General features: G+C 41.6%; 1 protein-coding gene and 1 long non-coding RNA gene across 4 annotated transcripts in view; one reads left to right on the forward strand and one right to left on the reverse strand.

The window, feature by feature from the left end:
* Positions 1 to 508: 508 nt before the first annotated feature.
* Positions 509 to 3,913, reverse strand: LOC127519074 (uncharacterized). Its single transcript, XR_007931717.1, has 2 exons — positions 3,693 to 3,913; positions 509 to 731 (listed from the first exon to the last, which is right to left on the reverse strand). It is a non-coding gene; the product is annotated as an uncharacterized LOC127519074 (long non-coding RNA).
* Positions 3,914 to 3,975: 62 nt separating this feature from the next.
* The window catches only part of zeb2a (zinc finger E-box binding homeobox 2a), a 49,503-nt gene continuing 34,559 nt past the window's right edge, over positions 3,976 to 18,919 (forward strand). The window contains exons 1-2 of one of the 3 annotated variants that reach the window (XM_051906491.1): positions 3,976 to 4,192; positions 5,484 to 5,614. In XM_051906491.1, coding sequence (XP_051762451.1) covers positions 5,491 to 5,614 — 124 coding nt within the window. In that variant the 5' untranslated portion in view covers positions 3,976 to 4,192; positions 5,484 to 5,490. Of the gene's footprint in view, positions 4,193 to 4,232; positions 5,615 to 18,919 lie in introns of those variants that run through there. The other 2 variants (XM_051906489.1, XM_051906490.1) reach the window with 2 other exon arrangements.

Below are 18,919 nucleotides of genomic sequence, written 5' to 3' on the forward strand. Positions count from 1 at the left end.
CTTATATGAAGGTTGTTGACAAAAAAATTTTTGGGAATTTTTTAATATAATAGCTGATGCCACTATGGAAGTCCATTTTTGCCTCTGAGTAAAAAAATATATTTGTGACTTTTTATATCACAATTGCGACGTTATTCTCATAATTGTGACTTTGTGTCTCCCAATTATGATTTTATATCTTGCAGTTTGACTTTTTATTTCAAAATTGTGACCTTGTTTCTCTAAATTGGCTTTATAAATTTACATTTTGACTTTCTATGTCGGGATGTGACTTTATATCTTTGCACCTTTATTTTTTTCTGATTGCGATTTTATTTCTCACAGTGCGACTTTTCGTATCCTTTATTATTTACTTTGAGGCGGAAACATGTTTCCATACTTTTTCCATTAAGCCACTACAATAAAAAGTTGTTCTCATTTTATTATTACCTCTATTTTTATGATAATTTAGAAATAAAACAAAGCAAATGATTTGACAGTACACAAAACAAGTGCTAGTACAAAGAAATGCTGCAATTGTGTAGTCATAAAGTCTGATTTATTCATGGAAACACATGACATTTACAGGAAGGCCTCTAAACAGGAACCTGGGCAGGAAAAGAGCTGTTACACCATATTAAAGCAGTAATCAGAACGAAAGTGAATCATACAGGGGCTAAGGTGTGCCTTCCATCTGTGCTGTCCTGATGTCTTTCAGAGAGGGTCAGGAGGTCACAGTCTTGCTGCACGCACTGTAAGATTCGGAATGAAGAGTCTGCGTTATGTTCAAGTCTCAACATATAGAATACAAAATTCCATATAGACCTTAATTCACTCCCTTTTCATTAAAAAAAATGTGGGACCCTGAAGTTGTGTAGCACAAGACTTGATATTAGAATATTTTACAAGCAAACAGTGAAGATTGTTACACAATTAATAGCCCCTTAACACAAAGTCTTTTCCAAGACACGAGTGTAATCACGTCACAGAACCTCGTCCAAAAGCACTAATCCTCCTTTATTTTGTAAGCTGATAGAGCAACCATATGCCCCTGCATATCACTCACTCAATTTTAGGTGAAACCAAGCCCTGACCTCCCCTCCCCAAAATAGTGTTATATTTCCAAGGTCTATTATTAATCTGTACTTTTCCCCCCTCAGGATTAGGCCGCAGCTCTCCCCCACTCTTCTCTTTTCCACTTAGACCGGTATTATTGCCATAGATGCACTCAGATTAGTCATGTGTTTATGTTGACAGCGGTTGTAGCTGGATTAGGTCATGCTTGTGGGACGCAGGGGAGGGATGTTTGTGTCCGTCTGCGTGCACATCAAGGGCCCCCGTCTCGTTTGACCTGCACCTAGAGCCTCGCCATGCTAAACCAACAATAGGTTGGGCAAGACCCTCGCCCCACGCAGACATCCATTGTCCTGAGACATAGAGCGGCCCAGACACAGAGGGGGGTGGAACGTGTGCAACTTGATGGAGCGAGAGTGGTGACAATGAAAATATGGGACAGAGCAGCATCATAGGTGTCACAGAAGTAGTTTGAGTTAAAAATTGACTGTCACAAACAAGACCTCAACACGCATGCAGTATTAAAATGCATTGTTTTGGGGAAAAAGGTTGTTTTTCCAGTGTCTCACCCTGGTGGGCAGTTCATACGGAGGTTGTGTCTCTTGCAATGTTGCAAGATGTACTTAGGCAACAGTATGCGTGTGTGTGTGTTGGTTTGATGGGGAGGTGACTAGGAGCTCACATGGTCACAGTATGGTAAACCTTTCCTCAGGTTTTTGTTGACTCATTCTCTCAGTTCTCTTTTATATTTCCAAGAATTTGCTGATTTTAAACTCACATTGCCTAGACTAAACTTTGTCACTCACGTCTACGAGGGGATAATGGTGCTTAGATGATGTGGCAGAACTTCCCTCTTTCCATTTTGCGCCCACAGGTATTTTGTCAGCAGTCTATGTTCTGTGTTTTTGTGGTATAATAAGGCCAAACTAGTTCTTCAGTACTATAAAAGACAACGTAAAGACCATTCAGTTGTCGCCTTGACTTTTTCCGACTGAAAGATCAATGATTGTGCTTTCTGATATCCTCTTCTAAGTGAAGACAGGATTTTATTCTCTGCTCTCATGTTTTCTGAAAGCAATAACTCCCACAGACTGATGATGCAACAGGAAGTGTCAAACAATTTTTCTCTCTGTAAATGCTGTGATAGTTTGATTTGTTCTCAACACTTGGTTCATCAGTGGTTAATGTTTCTGTTTTCAGCCATTTCACACTTGATCAATAGTTGATAGATTTTGTTAGATCTGGTTTTATTATTATTATTATTATTATTTTTAACTACCTTCCTTTTTTCAGTGATGCCAAAACAAATAGTTAAGCAGTAGTAATAATTAAATCCTAACAATTTAACAAAACTAAATTCAGGGCAAACCAGAGCAGAGGAATCTTGTTATAAATGAGACAAAGGCATCATTTGGGAACAGAAGTATGTGGGTGAAACGTAAGAATATGAGGTCACGTTGGTTTCTATCATTGCGAATGGCAGTTGGAGAATCAGGAATTGAATATATGCCGTTTTATCCTCGGAATGTATTAGTGAGAAATCTCGCGAGGGGAGCTGATTCCAGTCAAAGTGAATGAGTAATACAGCAGAACTTCTGCTGCCAATTGACACAACAGCACACACAGAACGGTTAGCTGAGCACCGTCCTGGTTGCACTCGATTCTTTCGTTTACTTCTCCAGAAAATAGGTCATAGTGTCTCAGAATACAAAAAAAATAAAAATAATAATCGACACAAATAAATTTCTAGGTTAGGGTTTTATTCTCTCGACTATGATCCAATTTCACGCCACACTCTGCAGCGGCACAAACACACATTCATAAAAATAAAAATGCATGAAGAGGGAAAAAGAGTAAAAGCAGCGTCTAGTGTTCCCATGTTTTGTGAAAAAAAGGGTAGTATTTCATATTACAATAACAATAATTACAATAATAATTTAATAATTATATAATAATAATTTTAATATACATGTAAAATTATTATTATTACTATATGCATCATGCGCAACGAGGGATTCTCAAATAAGAGCTCACTGCTCAATGTCTAAATAAAATGCATCGATTAATATAAACGCCTCCAGTGAAATCCAATTGGTCTTTAATGAGTACATCAAACAGCACTGGCATTTTATTGGTCAATTAGTAGTCCCTACAAAAAAAAAAAAAAAAAAAAAAAAAAAAACAAGAGAGAGGAAAAAAAGCTTGAATTTAGGGAGGGTAAATTTCTTCACACTGTACCAATCAGAGTGCCTTTAATATATCACGGAGTGCTGTATTAAAATGAAATATTGAGGGTTGAAGAAGGCTGAGGAAAAACGTTTGAAAAAATATCGAGATTTGATATGATAGCTTAGATTTTGGTGGAAATAAATTATTCTTGATCGCCTGCTGCAACGAAGTCATCAGGTCTGGCTTGAAATATGCAACATAGAGTCACTAAACTATCACTTTTAATTGCATTGTTCACCCTGGAGATTAAACAGCCCGTATTTTATACAGTGAATCACACATAAAACATATGCGTGAAAATTGCAAATGCAACATTTATCACTGCGCAAGACAAGAAGTAACAATGAAATGTCAGGTGAAAGAGCGCGCGCGCGCACACACACACACACACACACACACAGGTGAGCTACCTGTCAGATCAGTCAGTGCAGCACCGGCAGCCTCTCATGCATCTTTTCAGCTTCTCTTCCTTAAGATCATGCTGTCGATGCTCGAGTTCTAACCATTCTTGCTTTGTTCCGTTTATAGGATATAATGTCCATATAGCCTCACCTTTCCAAAGCCCCACCTGTGTTGCAGAACGATAGACGCGAGCACCTGATCTGGTTCATCAGACGACCTCGGCGTTTCTCCATCTATCCCGCCCTGTAAAGATAGGTGGCGTGTGTGTCAGAGTCTCGGAGCGCAAAAGTAAAAGAGAGAGCGCAGAAATGTCATCTGAAGAGGCGGAACACGTCAGTGCGTCCTCAGGTTTGTTCCGTGTTGTGGCTCACAGAGATCAGTCCAAACCTGTCCATCAGGAATAACGGTCCCTCATTATAGAGCAGAGTCCTCCTCAGCGCTCCAAACATCTCTGTGGCGTTTTCCTCCCCACTAACCGGCTCTTTGGGGAATTTTCATATAGAATCGGGTAGGTGAGCCTGTTTCGTGTGTACTTGAGTCCTTGTGGATGCTTTTTATACAGCCTATTTGACTTTTTTTTAAACCCCCTCCCGAATATGAGATTGCAATCAACTTGGCTTCAGCCGGCTCAGGTGGGAAAGGTGCGCGCGCCTCACGGATGCTGACACACCGGCAGCTTCACGCAGGGATGGTGGTGATGATGTCGCTCGTTAAATTTATCAGTGCATGTTTACGTAGATCTCATAAACGGATGCTTTCCCTTTAGAAAACAACACAACACTTTTTCTTTTTTTTTTTTTTATCTGCATCTCATTTCAATCTTATTTTCGATTTTAGGTACATGACTTATAGTTTTAGGTTAAATATTTAAACATATTTGATTGCGTAAATAAGCTAAAAAAAATCATTTAAATTTTAAAAGTATTCACGAATTGTTCGAGACTTGCATGTGACGAGAGGCTAATGTACCTTGTTTATTTATTTGTTTATCATGCTTTTATTCCGTGTTATTTTAAGGGTTCGCCTGCACAATGCTGCACATTTTGTTACATTGTAATAAACTGACTATTATAGATTTCGAATGTAAGATTTAGCTTATTATAAGTAATTATTAGAAGACAAATGCAACACGTAATGTTTTGGACCCTTTTCATATTTTCTAAAGAAAAATAAATAAATTTAAAAAAGGGAACTATATGCAAACATTTTTAATCAACACCGTATCTCTTAGTAGTTACTTTAAAACATAAACTAACTGGAATCTCATGCCAATTCCGAGGAAAAGTAATTATGCTTAATTAAATTCGGTCAATCTATAACAGTCAGACAGTGGGCAAATTATGAAGCCAATATTTACATCCATCAGACTCAAAAAGAAAGTAGCTCACACGATCTGATGTCTATAACAACTTAAAGCAAAGAGAGAGAAAAGTGAAAAGAAAATAAACTACATAAAGCATGTCCACTAAACACAAGTTGCCGGAAACTTTCATTGCTTTTCATTCTATGATATGCTCTATACGCACATGCTTTATGGTGACTTGAAGGTGTCGGTGTGTCCGTCCCCCTTCATTCGCGCACTCACGCGCTGCTGTCCGATCACACACACACACACACTTCAAAAGATCAGACGACGCGCAGGACGCTCACGGTCCCTCTAAACAAACCCTCCTGGATAACTTCATTCGGACGTCTCAGTCACTCTACCCCCCAAATATCATTTGCTCTCCTGTGAGCGACACACATCCTCCTTCCTGCCCTGAGAGTCCAATTGTTGCCGTGTGTGTGTTGGTTGCTAGATCTTGGATGAAGGAGCGGAGCCCATGCGGACTGCTGCCATCTGACCCACTCTTATCAATGAAGCAGGAGATCATGGCGGAGGGTCCCCGGTGTAAGAGGAGAAAACAGGCCAACCCGAGGAGAAAGAACGGTAAGAAAGTGTCTTATGTCGAAAAACTTGTTCTCGCGTCTTTAAAACACAGTTGGATTTGGGTGAGATTGTGCGTTGTCAACTGAAGCGCTGTACAGAAGAGTGCGGAAAACTCAACGACAGTGTAAACTATTTTGCTGTGTGCTTAAGGTATAAGTCTACTGTTTTGAGTTGTTTTCATTGCCGTGGAAATGTTTAAGTTGTAATAGAGTAGGAGTTCGAGGGAGAGTTCAGATGTGAGCGTCTATTATCTCACAGCACAAAACCGTTATGTGTGTGTGAGCGCGTGCGCGCACGCGTGTCTTCTGCTGGACACAATACGGCTCTAAAATACCTTAAAATACTTATGAAAGTTGTTTTGGGTGTTGTATTTGTTTTGTCAAACTTGTACACTTGTAATTATAATGGACTTCTGTCTTCTGTGGAGTTGTAAATGAGTGAAGTAGTGCTGTACTGTTACAGGTTATGTGTTGGGACACTTTTCGTCACTTTCTTAACTTATAAATAGTCGCAACCGTTATGACTTATTAAACACATGACTTTTGATTTGTGTTTAAGAGATCATTGGCGTGATTTGAAGTAACGATTGTTTTTGTTGGGGTCCTAAGGAAAAAAAGACAAAAAGAAAGTCCTGGTGTATGCTATTGGCCTGAGGAGAATTTTAGACACAAAGAAAAACAAACTCATCTACAAACATCTTCAGACTATTACCCATGCTTTTCCGTCCTTCTTTTATAGATAAATATGTATTTTTTTTGTAAAAAGAAAAGATTTATTGTAATTGGATCAGAGTGTAATATTTTTTAAACACTTCTTATTATGCTGATCAAGCTGTATTTTATGTAAATAAATGTAAATATTGCTTTGGTTATTTTGGGAGTCGAATTTACACATATTCCCGGACTCTGTAAGCTATGTTTGACCTCGATACTTTATTAAATGCGATCTATTGATTTTATAAAAGTCAATGTAGTCTGTCGCGGAGTGTATGACACTAAATAAAGTCGATGGGTTGAAACTATTTTCAAATGGGGGCAAAAATGAGTGAAGCGGTCAATCAGTTCTCGTGATTCGGATTGAAACAGAAACGCGTCACATTGAGTTTATAATTATTTTCAACTATTTGAAAACATTTGCTAGGGAAAACATTTAGTTGCTCTTTTATTTCACTTTTGAGGAAATCTGACTTTTTCCCCTTCTTCTTAATGACAGAAAATGCATTTGAGGAGTAGATAAATAATAGACTACATATCGAGCGATGACTATTAACGAGTCTTGAATGATGATAAGTGAGTTGAGTAAAATGTTTTGAATCGTTTTCACTGGCCGTTATTATACATGTAAATAATAGAAAGAATGCACACACATTAATAATAGCTATTGACTAGTTGGATATTTTCTGTTGAACAACTGCACTCTTAAGCCTACATATAATTACGTAAAATTATATTATTATTTTAAATGATCCGTTAAAAATTATTATTGAATGTATAAATTCAATTGTTTACATTATCGCCTCATTAACTCGAAAACACATTTTATCCAATTTAAATATGATACTGAATATTAAAATGACAGATTTGTTAAAAAATAAATTCAAATGTATTTTTATAGTTTGTAGTTCAGGTCCTCTTCTCTTTGCAGTACGGCCCCACCCCGCTGTTTTGAGGGCCCAATGGGAGGTCACATTAGGCCCTATGTGAAACTCGATCCGCTCTCTGGCTGCAGTTGTGTTGTGGTTGTCATTTACCCTCCCACACCCCCAACCTCCCCCTTTTTTTCACAGCACGTCACATCCAGCTGTGAGGGCCAGCTTGACAAAACTGTCAGAGGCGCAAGACTATAAAGTTGCAGCGTTCTATAGATTGTCATGGTTCTGTTGTTGTATGTCGCTTTCTCGTTAATGACAGATCGCTGTAAGCTTGTTGTGATGCTCCGCTGCATCGGTTTTCAATTTCTCTCAGGTTTTTCTTTATTAGGCATAATTTGTCTATGATGTGTACTACAGCTGTCACTTTAAAATTTATTTGTGATTCATTCTCGTTTTTTGGCTCCTTTAGAAACCGATGCTAGAGCTACTAATACAGATGATCAGAAGCCTTTGTGAGAAGTCACTGTATTGAGTCACTGCAGCTAACAGATTAAATCACTTGTTTCTATGAAGGGAACATTGTGTGATATTTGTTCGGGTGGCATAAAGAGGCTAGCAGGTTCACCGAGACAAAGCGCTAAGACAATGGCTTGTCATTGGGGCATCTCATTGGCATGCTCTTATAATCGGCAGTACCAGGGTGTCTAGTGTACTGTCTTTGGCACGTATTGCGCACAACCGGGCCATTGTGAATGCAGCTGCAGCAGATACCTTTCACCCTCCTTTAACCACTTCCTACTAAATATGCCTTTTCAAAAAAAAAAAAAAAAAAAAAAACATAAATTCTTACAATTATTTATTTGCACATTTACAAATAGAAGTCTCACTCTCTAAAATACGTGCACACACCAATCTCAAGTAGCTCCCCAGCAGTACCATCATCTGTGCTGACCTGAATGCCTTTCATATCTGCTATGCCATGTTTCAGCCACCCCCTTTCCTTCTTTCTCTCTCTCTCCTTCTCTCTCTCTCTATTTTTCCCTCCCTCACTCCCTCTCTCCCTCCTCCACCACACACCCCCTCAGTAAACACCCCCGAGGGCAGAACAAAGAAAAGGAGCTCCTCTCCTCCTTCTTAATCACAATTCAGCCCTTTCACTGCCGCCAGGCCACTCTCTCGCTTTCAGCATCCCAAAGCCAGAGATGAAAAGAGCGCAAGAGAGAAAGGAGAAAGGGAGAGCGAGCGAGTGAGGAGAGAAAAGGTGGAAACTATGATCTAGAGCTAGAGGTACAGAGGTAGAGTGACATAACTTTGGTGCCTCTTTGCAATTGTTAAACTCCCTTGGTAACGCTGCCCACGCCAGTCAACTGCCCCAGCGAGGGACGGGGTCCTTACTAATGGCTAGATAATGTTACTGGATGCCAGTCTGGAACTATTAACGGCCGAATAGCAGACGAGAGAGAGCAAGAATAGGGAGGGACTTTGAGAGACAAAAAAAAGAGACACTGATAAGGTTAGCAAGAATTGAGTGAGAGAAAACAAGTTAGCATGTGTATATGGGATGGTAGCTGGGGGCCGGGGGGAATGGAGGGGCAAGCAACAGATTGTTTTATGGACCCAAAAGAAATATCACAAGTGCTTGAGACTAAGTGGAATCCATTTTTAAAGTGCCGTTACAGACGTTAGGTGTTAGTTGTTTATGTTGTCACTTGGTAGCAAAATCACACGCTCAATTTTAGCTGACTTATTTTGACTAGTTTTATTTTGGTAATATTTTGCCCCCACCACCACCACCACCATAAAGTTACCATACATCTGCCATATTCAAGATAAGCCAACGACCCAGATATAGAGATAAGAGAAACGGGACATCGGTCTTTAGAGATTCATGGATTTGTATGGGTGGCGGGACAGATGCCACTCTCAGGACCGACACTTTCTAGCAGTCCATCGCTTTCACGAAGTGAGACAAAACATCCAGTCAGGGGCCAAACGCCTGTGCCTTTTCACTGACAGACAAGACATCCATTATTGTGTTAGCCTTTCATTCGCTTTTCCCCCTGTACCTCAATAGGTCAGGGATCACAAATGCAAATCCACAGGCATACCGAGAGAGAGAGGGAACGTAAGAATACTCAAATGCACCATGTGATATGAATTCTTAATTTTATCTGTTTCGCTCCCTCCCCCCTCGACTTTTTTTTTGTTTGTAAGAAAAGGAGATTATCTGTACACCTTCATTCAAGTCCCCTCCCCTTTCAGCTGGGCCAAGCTGTGCAGGATTTAGGCCGATTTACTTCAGCAAACACCTATGGACACTGGGGAGGGGACGGACCCTGCTTGGAAAGAGGGGGTCCTTTGTTTGCTGGGGTGCAGAAGGCCTAATGCTTCACCGGGCGGCCGTATTATCGCATTAAGCTGTATGCTGGTGGCCCAGGGAGGCTGGTTAAAGCTAAAGCAGTCTGCTATCTGCCAAAGACAAGGGAACATACATTAGTGTAGAGACGTGCCCCCATTGTGTGCCTCAAACTTCTTCTCTGGACGTGAGAGATTAGATGGGTCTAGGTAGAGGAGTTGTCTCTGGAGCATCTGCACAAAGTGCATTGTGGTCTGAGTACATGCCGATTCAAAGAGCTCCCGCTGAAGCTTATGATATTTTGGAATATTTGCTAGGAGATGCTTAGATTCCTATATAATTTGTGGCAGGAAACTGTCTAACCGTGGCATAACTATGGTGTTTTTATTCCAAGTTAAGCTACATTAAGCCCATCCCCCAGTTTTTTTCTTTCTCCAAGCTAGTGCAGAGAGCTTTATCTGACTCTGTTCTCCTAGCATCTGTCACTGCTAAGAGGGACAGGAGAACACCACCGGAGGCTTCGTTAGTCCTGTGTCACTTGTGACTAACCGGAATGGGCAATTCACAGTAGTGAGTCTGTTCCCTCCTCTTTTCTCTTGCTCTCCCACTCTCTACTAGATGATACAGCTTCAAATACCACAGCTCTTGTTTTATGCAGTCCATCGCTACGTTGGGTGTGGGTAGTTGGCCTAAGAGTGCCAAAAACACCCACGTCGGCCATGGTGATCAAGATAGCATGTGATGTTTCCATAGTCAGAGGCTGTACTTTACAAGTTATCTGTTGTTGTTCAAGGTGCTCGGCCGTGGACGTTTATGTTTGTGGTTCAAGGTGACTGACAGAGTTTGTTGTGTGTCTTCCCCCTAACTAACCATGTGCACATTTTCTTCATGAGTGAGTGCAGAGTAGCGCTGTGACATTTTGTGGCGCCGAATTGCCGTTAGCCTAAACAGCGAGGATTTACCAAGGTCAATAATGAGGTATGTCACTGCAGGCAGCAGAAACAACAGTCCCGGTGATAATGAATGGAACTAAGGTTGAGCTTGACTGGGATGTCTGTGTGTTTGTGTTGTTGTGAATATAAAAAATTGATAAGCTAAGTTGTTTTTCATGCATTTAACCCCTCTATTTTTCACCATTTCTCGACAGTTTGGAATCACCGTTAATTCTTCCCTCAAGTCCGACTTATGTTTGCCTACACATATGGATGCTCTCTCACAAACCCCACACGTACACCGTACGCACTCACATGGACATGTCCCGTTTGATTAGTGGAACACCTCCGGCAAGGTCACAGACACATGGAACAATCAATAACGGATCGGTGGATTAAGGTGTCATGACATCTGTGGGCCCAGACCTCCCATGTATGGGTGAATGCCTCTTAAAGCCCACTCCGTTGACAATGCTCCCGCCCTAATGCCAGATCTATATTACAGGCCCAAAGAGTCGGTGTCCATGGGCTGCGGCCTTGCTGCCAGTCATCTGCGTTTGAAGGTTTCCCTTCCCTGAGCTGCTAGGAAAACACAGGCTGCGTCTGTCGGCGCATATCTTCCCTTTGCTGTGATGAGGGTGGAGATGTTGGCCTGTGATACAGTGGTTAAGTAATTGGAATAGATTGCTCTCAGAGATTAGCTTGAGTGTAATGGCCTCTTTCATTCTGACCCACAGTCACAGGCACTGCTCTGAGATCAGACTAAACATGCACGTCTATGTTAGAAGGGCCAATAGCTGTAATTACATCAGCCTTGTTATCTAAACTCATACTTGTTCAGTCATCAATTTGCAACATAAAAGTGAAAGTAAAAGGACTGGCAATGGGTTCTGACATCTTCCTATGACACAGATGTGGCTTCTAAAGTGTGAAAGTGTGGTGCTATTCCCAGCACTTGCCTGGTACATAGGGGCTGTGGGCACTGTCATAAGCAAATGTCAACCTGCTACCTCAGGAAATGAACACTACTGAGGAATTACTCCTGACAGCATTCCTTCTATGCCTTCCGTTTGACAGACAGACTGCATTTGTAGCACCTCATTCCCCGTCACTCCTCGAATCTGCTGTGTCTTATCATTATCTGAGGTGAGGTTTTGAAAGCAGTCACCGAGCTCTGCCTTTTCTGTTTTACTGCTTTTCCTACTGTCCACCAGCAGGGCTCTCATCTGAGATTACAGGGCATAACTTTTTTTGAGGGTTGCAGGTCTAGCAATTAAAGTAATGAGGAGACTCTCCGCTCACAGAAGCCAAGGCCTGAGTGTAGTGCTGACTTGCTGCCTTTCAAGTCGATAACTCCTGGCCCACAACCTCGGGCAAGGCATGCCTGCTCCTTATCAGAGAGGATGTCCTGTGCTTTACATTCCTGGGCTAAATGATCCTCTTCCTTAGTGTAAGCGCTAGCACTCAGGAGGATTGGATCTGATGGCCCCGTCAAAGCAGCCTCTGGTTGCTACAAATGAGACACTAGCATGCACTAGCTCTTTCACTCACTTTAACTGGTGCGTTTATTCACAATAGGGAACCCGAGCTGCTCAAAGGTGTTTAAAGTAAAGTTTATTTAACAGAGTGTGTGGAATTTTAGTTTTTTTTTTTTTTTTTTTGATTTGAGAATTTAAAAGCAAGCAGGGTTTGGTCCGTTTCTTCTTAACCTAGGCTGTGAAGTGCTAAAGTTGTCAATTGCCTGACTGAATGATGCTAGACTTCCTTATATTGATGTACAAGGTGCCCTGAGGGTCTACTGTAACTGAATGATGTCAGGCCTTAATTGTGTTCCAATTGCTAGGCAGTAGCGGCATTGAATTGCCATGTGTGCCACAGATCCAGATGGTACAACTGAACCCACCTTTTCAGGCTGGCAAAATCACTGGTCTTAATGCCATCGGCTTTTCAAGTTTTACAATGGGCCAGGCCTCGTTATTACCAGTGGCGGCCTCTTTGGCGAGACTGCCATAAAGAAAGTGTTCCTCAGCAATTAAAGCTAATGAAATATTCATGTGTGGCACCTTCCTCAGCCATCCTCGCAAATGAGCAAGCCATGCCCCCCCCCACAAAAAAAGCAACTCCCAGCTTTATTATGGTGGTAGCCTGGCATGTCTGCAATTAGTGCGCTGTCTAGCAGCGCTGACTGGGTATGGCGGGTAGCGATTGGAGGAGAGGGGAGAGGAGTGTTAGAGATGTTGGAGAGGTCACGTGATGCTTTAGGAAGGTACACAGGAAATGGAAAAAGGGGAAGGACCAATCAAGCCATTTGTAATGCGAGGGTGGCACCGCCTGCTGATTCACTTCACACTCCAGCTTTTGTGCAAACATGCAGGGAGGCAAGGATAGTGATACTTGTGTAGAGGTTTGAGGTGTGAGACAGAGAGTTATTACATGTTATGTGTGAGGAGTACTTAATGATTGTGCAGAGCTTATTTTCTCCCGTTTACAATGCTTTCCATTTGTATGCGATGTTTCTAGTATTGGAAATTCCTTTTTACCACTTTGTATTAGAAAACAGGACACAGCTCAAAAAAGCTCACAGCTGTCGATCTTTCTTTCTCTCTCTCTCTCTCTCTCTCTCTCTCTCTCTCTCTCTCTCTCTCTCTCTCTCTCACACACACACACACAGACATACACAGAATATTTCTTTCTCTTCTTCCTTCTTTCTTTCTCTAATATCTCACGCATTGAGACAGATGGACACGGATAGCCATGACAATGTTGTTTTGTTAAACCGGAGACAAAAGTGGGAGGAAACACTGAATAATTGCTTATTCGACCGATCAAACTTTTACCTGTGAACTTTCCAGTTATATAACACACTATTTGTTATGGCAGTCAAGACTTCAGCATTGATTTAAATTCTTTCATCGCACCAAATTGAATTTGCATTAACCAAAGACTTTACCCATCTCCACATCAACCTGGAGAGGCCTTTGTCATTTTATGAGGTTTTCACTTTGCCAGTGACCCCTTTGCATCTCAATGAGGTGCCGTACCCTCTCCTCCCTCATTCCCACGCAACAAGGCCCTATCCATGGTGCACCTTTCCTTGGAGCTCTGTGAGAAGTCCCGTGCATCCTCCAAACAGGCCGGCCCTGCCGTGTTTACTGTGGGATTAGGGGGGTGAAGGGGGCGGCTGCGGGAGGGTCTGGGGGCAGCTGAGGAAGAGGTAGCCATGGGAAGGGCCCCCCAAAGGCATGGAATGCCGGTGAGGTCAGCAGGGGTTGGTGCGGGGGGAACCAAAGAAGCTCTCCGGGGATGGAGCAGGTGCTTTTGTGTAGTCCGTCAGGCATCAAAGACGTGACGAGGCTGAAAAGGTTAGTGCTGGCGCTGCAAAGCGAGCACTCCCCCCTCAAACACATACTTTTTTTTTGGCTCTGTACTTGTGAGAGTGGGTGCAGGAGTGAAAGTGAAGGCTGGCTCCCATGCTCTGGTGTTCAGAGGTCAATTTTTGTACCTGAATGGGCTCCAAAGGAAGAGAGGTCCATGGCAAATGCTCAAAGTAAAGTTTTCCGCTCCGTAACGGCCTGTTTGCAGGCCTGTCATCACAAATGCGCTTTAGTCGGATGCATAGGGGTCTTGCAAGTCCCATCAATCTTTCAGATGACAGTAAATTCATCATACCTATGGAGTGTTTAATTAACCAAAGTCGAGTGATCATGTTAAGCTACATTTTATTTTGCCAGCTTTGAAATGTCACTTTAGATTTGTCTAGGTTAACAAAATGTATTAACATTATTATTTATAATTATTATTTTAAATTTCCAACAAATACATTTATGCTTTTTGGAAACTTACAGAAAGGAAAGTCTTTCAAAAAACTTTCTTATTTTTTTTCCAGTTTTGGGGCCTGTCACTGCGCCGACATGGCATTGGGTCAAAAAGCCCAGTCAGGCATAATGCTGAGGAGTCTTTACAGCCTAGCGACAAATTGTCTTGCCTCTCTCTGCACTTGACGTCCCAGCCTCACCCAATCACTGCACCTCATGTCTTTTTTTCTCCCTGTTAGGATGGGCAAAGCAGGAGGAGGAGGTGAGGTGAGGAAGCAGGGGGGCGGTGGGTTTCAGTTGTTGCAGGTTGCGTCATGGGACCCGCGGTGTCCCCTTTTGTGCAGCACGTCAAATGTGGTTAACATGCGGCCATTTATCTGCAAAGCCCCCTGGGTGTACAATGGCCTGGCTGTGTGTGTGTGTATGCAGAGGGGGAGGAAATGGTAGAGCGGTGGGCTTAGCATCGGAGCGTTCCCATTCTCTTTCCCTGTCGCTGTCACCTCCCCTCCTCCCCTCATTTCTCCTCTTGGCTGCACACAACCCCTCAGTCATTGTTTCGTTCTTTTTTATTTCTCTCCCCTGGGGTGCTGTGTGGAGCGACTAGGTCAGGCGGCATCTGACAAGGTGCTTCAGAATGTTGTGAGCTCCCGTGAGACGGATGGTTCCCCACAAACGTGGTGTAAAGCATCAGGGTGATAAAAAGAAGGTGCTCTTTAATTCCCAACAGCACCTAGCATATTGCAGAGTGCTTTCTGCAGAGTCAGAGGCAAAAGACGTTCAGTGACGCTTAGTCATCCTTGTGTCTGTAATGTGAAAGGTTCCTCAGAACGTGAGGTCCTTTAAGGTCCTTCAAAAACAACATCATAGCCAGCAAGACAGTTATGGCTCTTTCGATCACCTAGTTTGTTTTGCCTGAGCTAAGCCTCCTTTTCAGTAGTTCTGCACCAATAGAAGTGGTATGTATGCATTTCACAGGTAACAAGATTACTCAGACCGGTGATTGACTCATTTGCCAAGGGAGCTGTTGAAATAACCGCACAGGAGCTCAATGTAAGATTTGTTAATTTTATTTCTTCAGACATGATACAGTCAAACAGAAACTTATGGTGTCAGTTCTGACAAACAGCCTTTGCTGTTTGTGTATGTCTCCCCTAGAGAGAGCAGATGCTAAAGGGTCAAGGGTGTGTGTGTGTGTGTGGTGGGGTATTTTTTTCCATGTGAGGCTTCTCTTTTTGCATTGGTATGTGGCCATTATATCTATCACAGTCTGATGAGAGAGATGACTAAAACAGTACATTGATAGACAGTTCGCCACAATCTCAAAAATTCTGCACTTCACGGAACGGCACATTAGAATAGAAATTAAATAGGTGGAACTGAATTGCTTTTTGCTGAGATATTTGTTATTGAAAAGCCAGCTCATTTTAGCTTGGACGAGTCACTGCTTCAAACATTGTACTTGTACTTGTACATGTTGTTTTCCTTAGAATGGGTGGTTACTGTCCCTGGAGGCGAAGAGCTCTGAGAAGCCACAGAGAGCACTACCATTTTCATTTTCCATGTTCTCCCTAAAAATACACCACAGTACATCCCTGCATTTTTGCGGTGGGCGCTGTGAACCGAGTCCTGTTGGTTGGATTTTTGTATTTCAATCCCATGTCATGTAAGGGTAGCTGATGTCTTTGGGACCAGCCAATAATTTCCCATTTCATCTGATTCAAGGAAGAGTAGTTTACATTAGCAGCGCCAACAAAAACCATCGGCCGAAAACGTTCCAGGAACCTCCCAACTGACCGTGAATGTTATCTATAAATTTGTCTGCACAAGCTATTTACCCTTGTTCACTTGTTGTTGCTTTTTACCTTCGTTTTCTTTTCTTTCAGCTAAGCATATAGTCAACAGCGTGCTTGCGTCGAATAAACAGTTCCCAGGCCAGCCCTACACTTATTTCCCATGACTGCGGGGCAAATGTCTTTTAACTGGCTTTCTTGTGATTCTGAGTTGACTAACACAGAATAGTACAAGGTGAGAAGAAAGCATATGTTTTTGTAGCTGCTCGGTTACAATTATTTGCTGGAAAGCAGCTTTTTTGGTCAAAAGTTGCAGCTTTATGTTTGAATTAGTTACTCATAATGTTTCTCAACATAGGAAGTGGCATAAAACAGTCATACCACATGAGATAACTATGGTCGAATGTTTGAGAGAAACAGTGTGCTCCAGCTGTCTGTTGCTACTCTACTGACGGCAATCAGCAGCGAGCTGTTGACACACGGCCATCTGTAAACATTTAAAAGGATGAGTTTGCTTACAGTCTCTCCCTTTTAATTAAAGAACCGGGATGGCGCCCACCCTTTTCCACAGGTTATGTGATAACTGCACCTCTCTGTGAAGAATGAGAAGGTCTGCTGACGTCTTCTCCAAAACACTTTAGCAAGGGTGGAGATTCAACCATGTCCTAAATTAGGCACTCTGACATGAGCCATTACAGTGTGTGGGGAACTTCCTGTTGCATTGATTTGAACTAGGCTGTTTTGAAACAGGGCTCATCTGAAATTAACTGGAGTGAATTGGATGAGATATCAGTGACCTTTAAGATTACACACTTTACATTTGCTTGGCTTCCTAGGATCATGTAGAAGTAGACATATTTTCTGCTAAGTTTGTCATAAGTGTGTGTGTGTGTGTGTGTGTGTGTTACTATACATGATGAGTCGTTTGTTTATGGCAGTCACTGCTGAAATGGAAGGGAACAGTTCTTTCTGTCTGGCAACCGAGTACGCAGGGAGAAGCAAACAAACAAATAAACAATGTGGGATGAGACAGGACGGGAAGGGTGGAAGGAGTGGGAATCCTTCTGGGGCACCATGTCAACCAGTTCACCTGAAACTAATGCCCCAGCAGACACTCTTCCTTATGCAGGGCCCTAATGAGTATGAGGTTGGCGTGGGAAAGAAGACGGGGAGGCACAAATAGGTGACCCACTAGGCCAGGGTGGGGGTCATACCTCTTGTCTAAGGGGGTCTTTTGTTTGCATGTCTGAGACATGGGAATTAGTGAGACCATAGTGTTGTGTGTTATGCCTGGTTTGTTATGAACAGCTTGAGGGAAGGCATATTACCCACGGATTAACAGTTTTGTAATTATATACTCAGTATGATGGGTGTTATCAATAAAGAATATTTTTCCCAGTTTTATTTTTATCTTTTCACATTGTTAGAGCATTAGACTTTGAAGTCTTCTCTTGACCAATTAAGTTCAAACATCTGTGTATTTTTACTGTTTTGTTTGTTATTTTTTGATCTAATAAGTAATTAGATGCAGGAAACATAGCAAAATAGGACAAAACTATAAATCCTATCGTTTATACTTAGGCAGAAGTCTGTTCTGAGTTTGTAGAGGTAGTCTGTATTAGTTCATATTGACCACACCAATCACATGGTGTAATCCTTGTCAACTGGAAATCTAGGTTAAATGCAAATTGATTCAAGCAATACCAGACAGTAATTAACATGTTAGATGTGTATACGTTCACTAGACCAGAAGGTCATTCATTAAGATCTGGTTATGTTTACAGTTACTATTTAAACCAACTGAAGGAAAAGTAATTATTTTTCGAAACACTCCCTAAAGCAAGAGCCTTAACTGTCTGGAAATGTTTTAAAAAATATATCTGTGAGTGTGAACCTAAGATCAAAATAAGTGATATGTTGTATAGCCTTGAATATGGTCATCCCATATAGAATAAAGTATCAAGCATTTTTTTAATGGCAAAAATAAGTGTTTAAAAATTGTAATATAATCGAATATATGGCGAATATACATAAAATTATATTATTCATATAATAATTCCTTTTATGTGTTTAGTCATTATTTTAAATCTGTATGGACTAATTCTCTCTTTCTCTCTTCTCTCTTCCCCGGTGCTGATGGTCATCTCATCTGTTCATCAACATAGGTAAGAACATCTTCATATAAACACATATTTCACACAAGCTGAAAGCTTGTGTTCTTCATTGTCTGCTGGTCAAAGACGCCCTAAAGAAAGCTTTAGACTTCCTCTTTATTGTACTTCCTCTCCTCTGCCTAGTAACAAAGTCACAATTGCAATACGGTTTGCTAATTATTTGACTCATCCCTGATAAGCAGCCTCACTGTGCTTCAGTGCTGTGTGAAGTCTATATTGCACATCCAGCTGTTCATACGTGATGACTATCTGTGCTTGTGTGGAGCTGTGTTTATTATTTGATCTTAACTAGCTACAAGTTTACTATCCTGCTAGGTTGGCAATGCAACAACTGGTCTTCAGGAAACCATTCGTTTCTTGATTCGAGTATAAATTTTAATCACTACTAATGTTTTGAGTCCAATAGAAGCTTCCTCAAACATATGTAAATAAATAACACTCTAAACAAACAAACTTTGAGTGTTTACCAGACACGCTGTGAGCATTTCTTGTCTTAGTCATTTAGCTTTTGGTTATGAGTGTAGGAAACAGCTTTTCTCTCTGTCAAAGGAGATCTCACAAGTGGAAATATCTGTCCTGGATATAAGGGACGTGACACTGTGAAACCTAAAGTTGCTTTTCACAGCAGCTAACAGAATGATTAATAT

Source organism: Ctenopharyngodon idella, chromosome 9 (genome assembly GCF_019924925.1).
Source record: "Ctenopharyngodon idella isolate HZGC_01 chromosome 9, HZGC01, whole genome shotgun sequence".
Classification (NCBI taxonomy): Eukaryota; Metazoa; Chordata; class Actinopteri; order Cypriniformes; family Xenocyprididae; genus Ctenopharyngodon; species Ctenopharyngodon idella.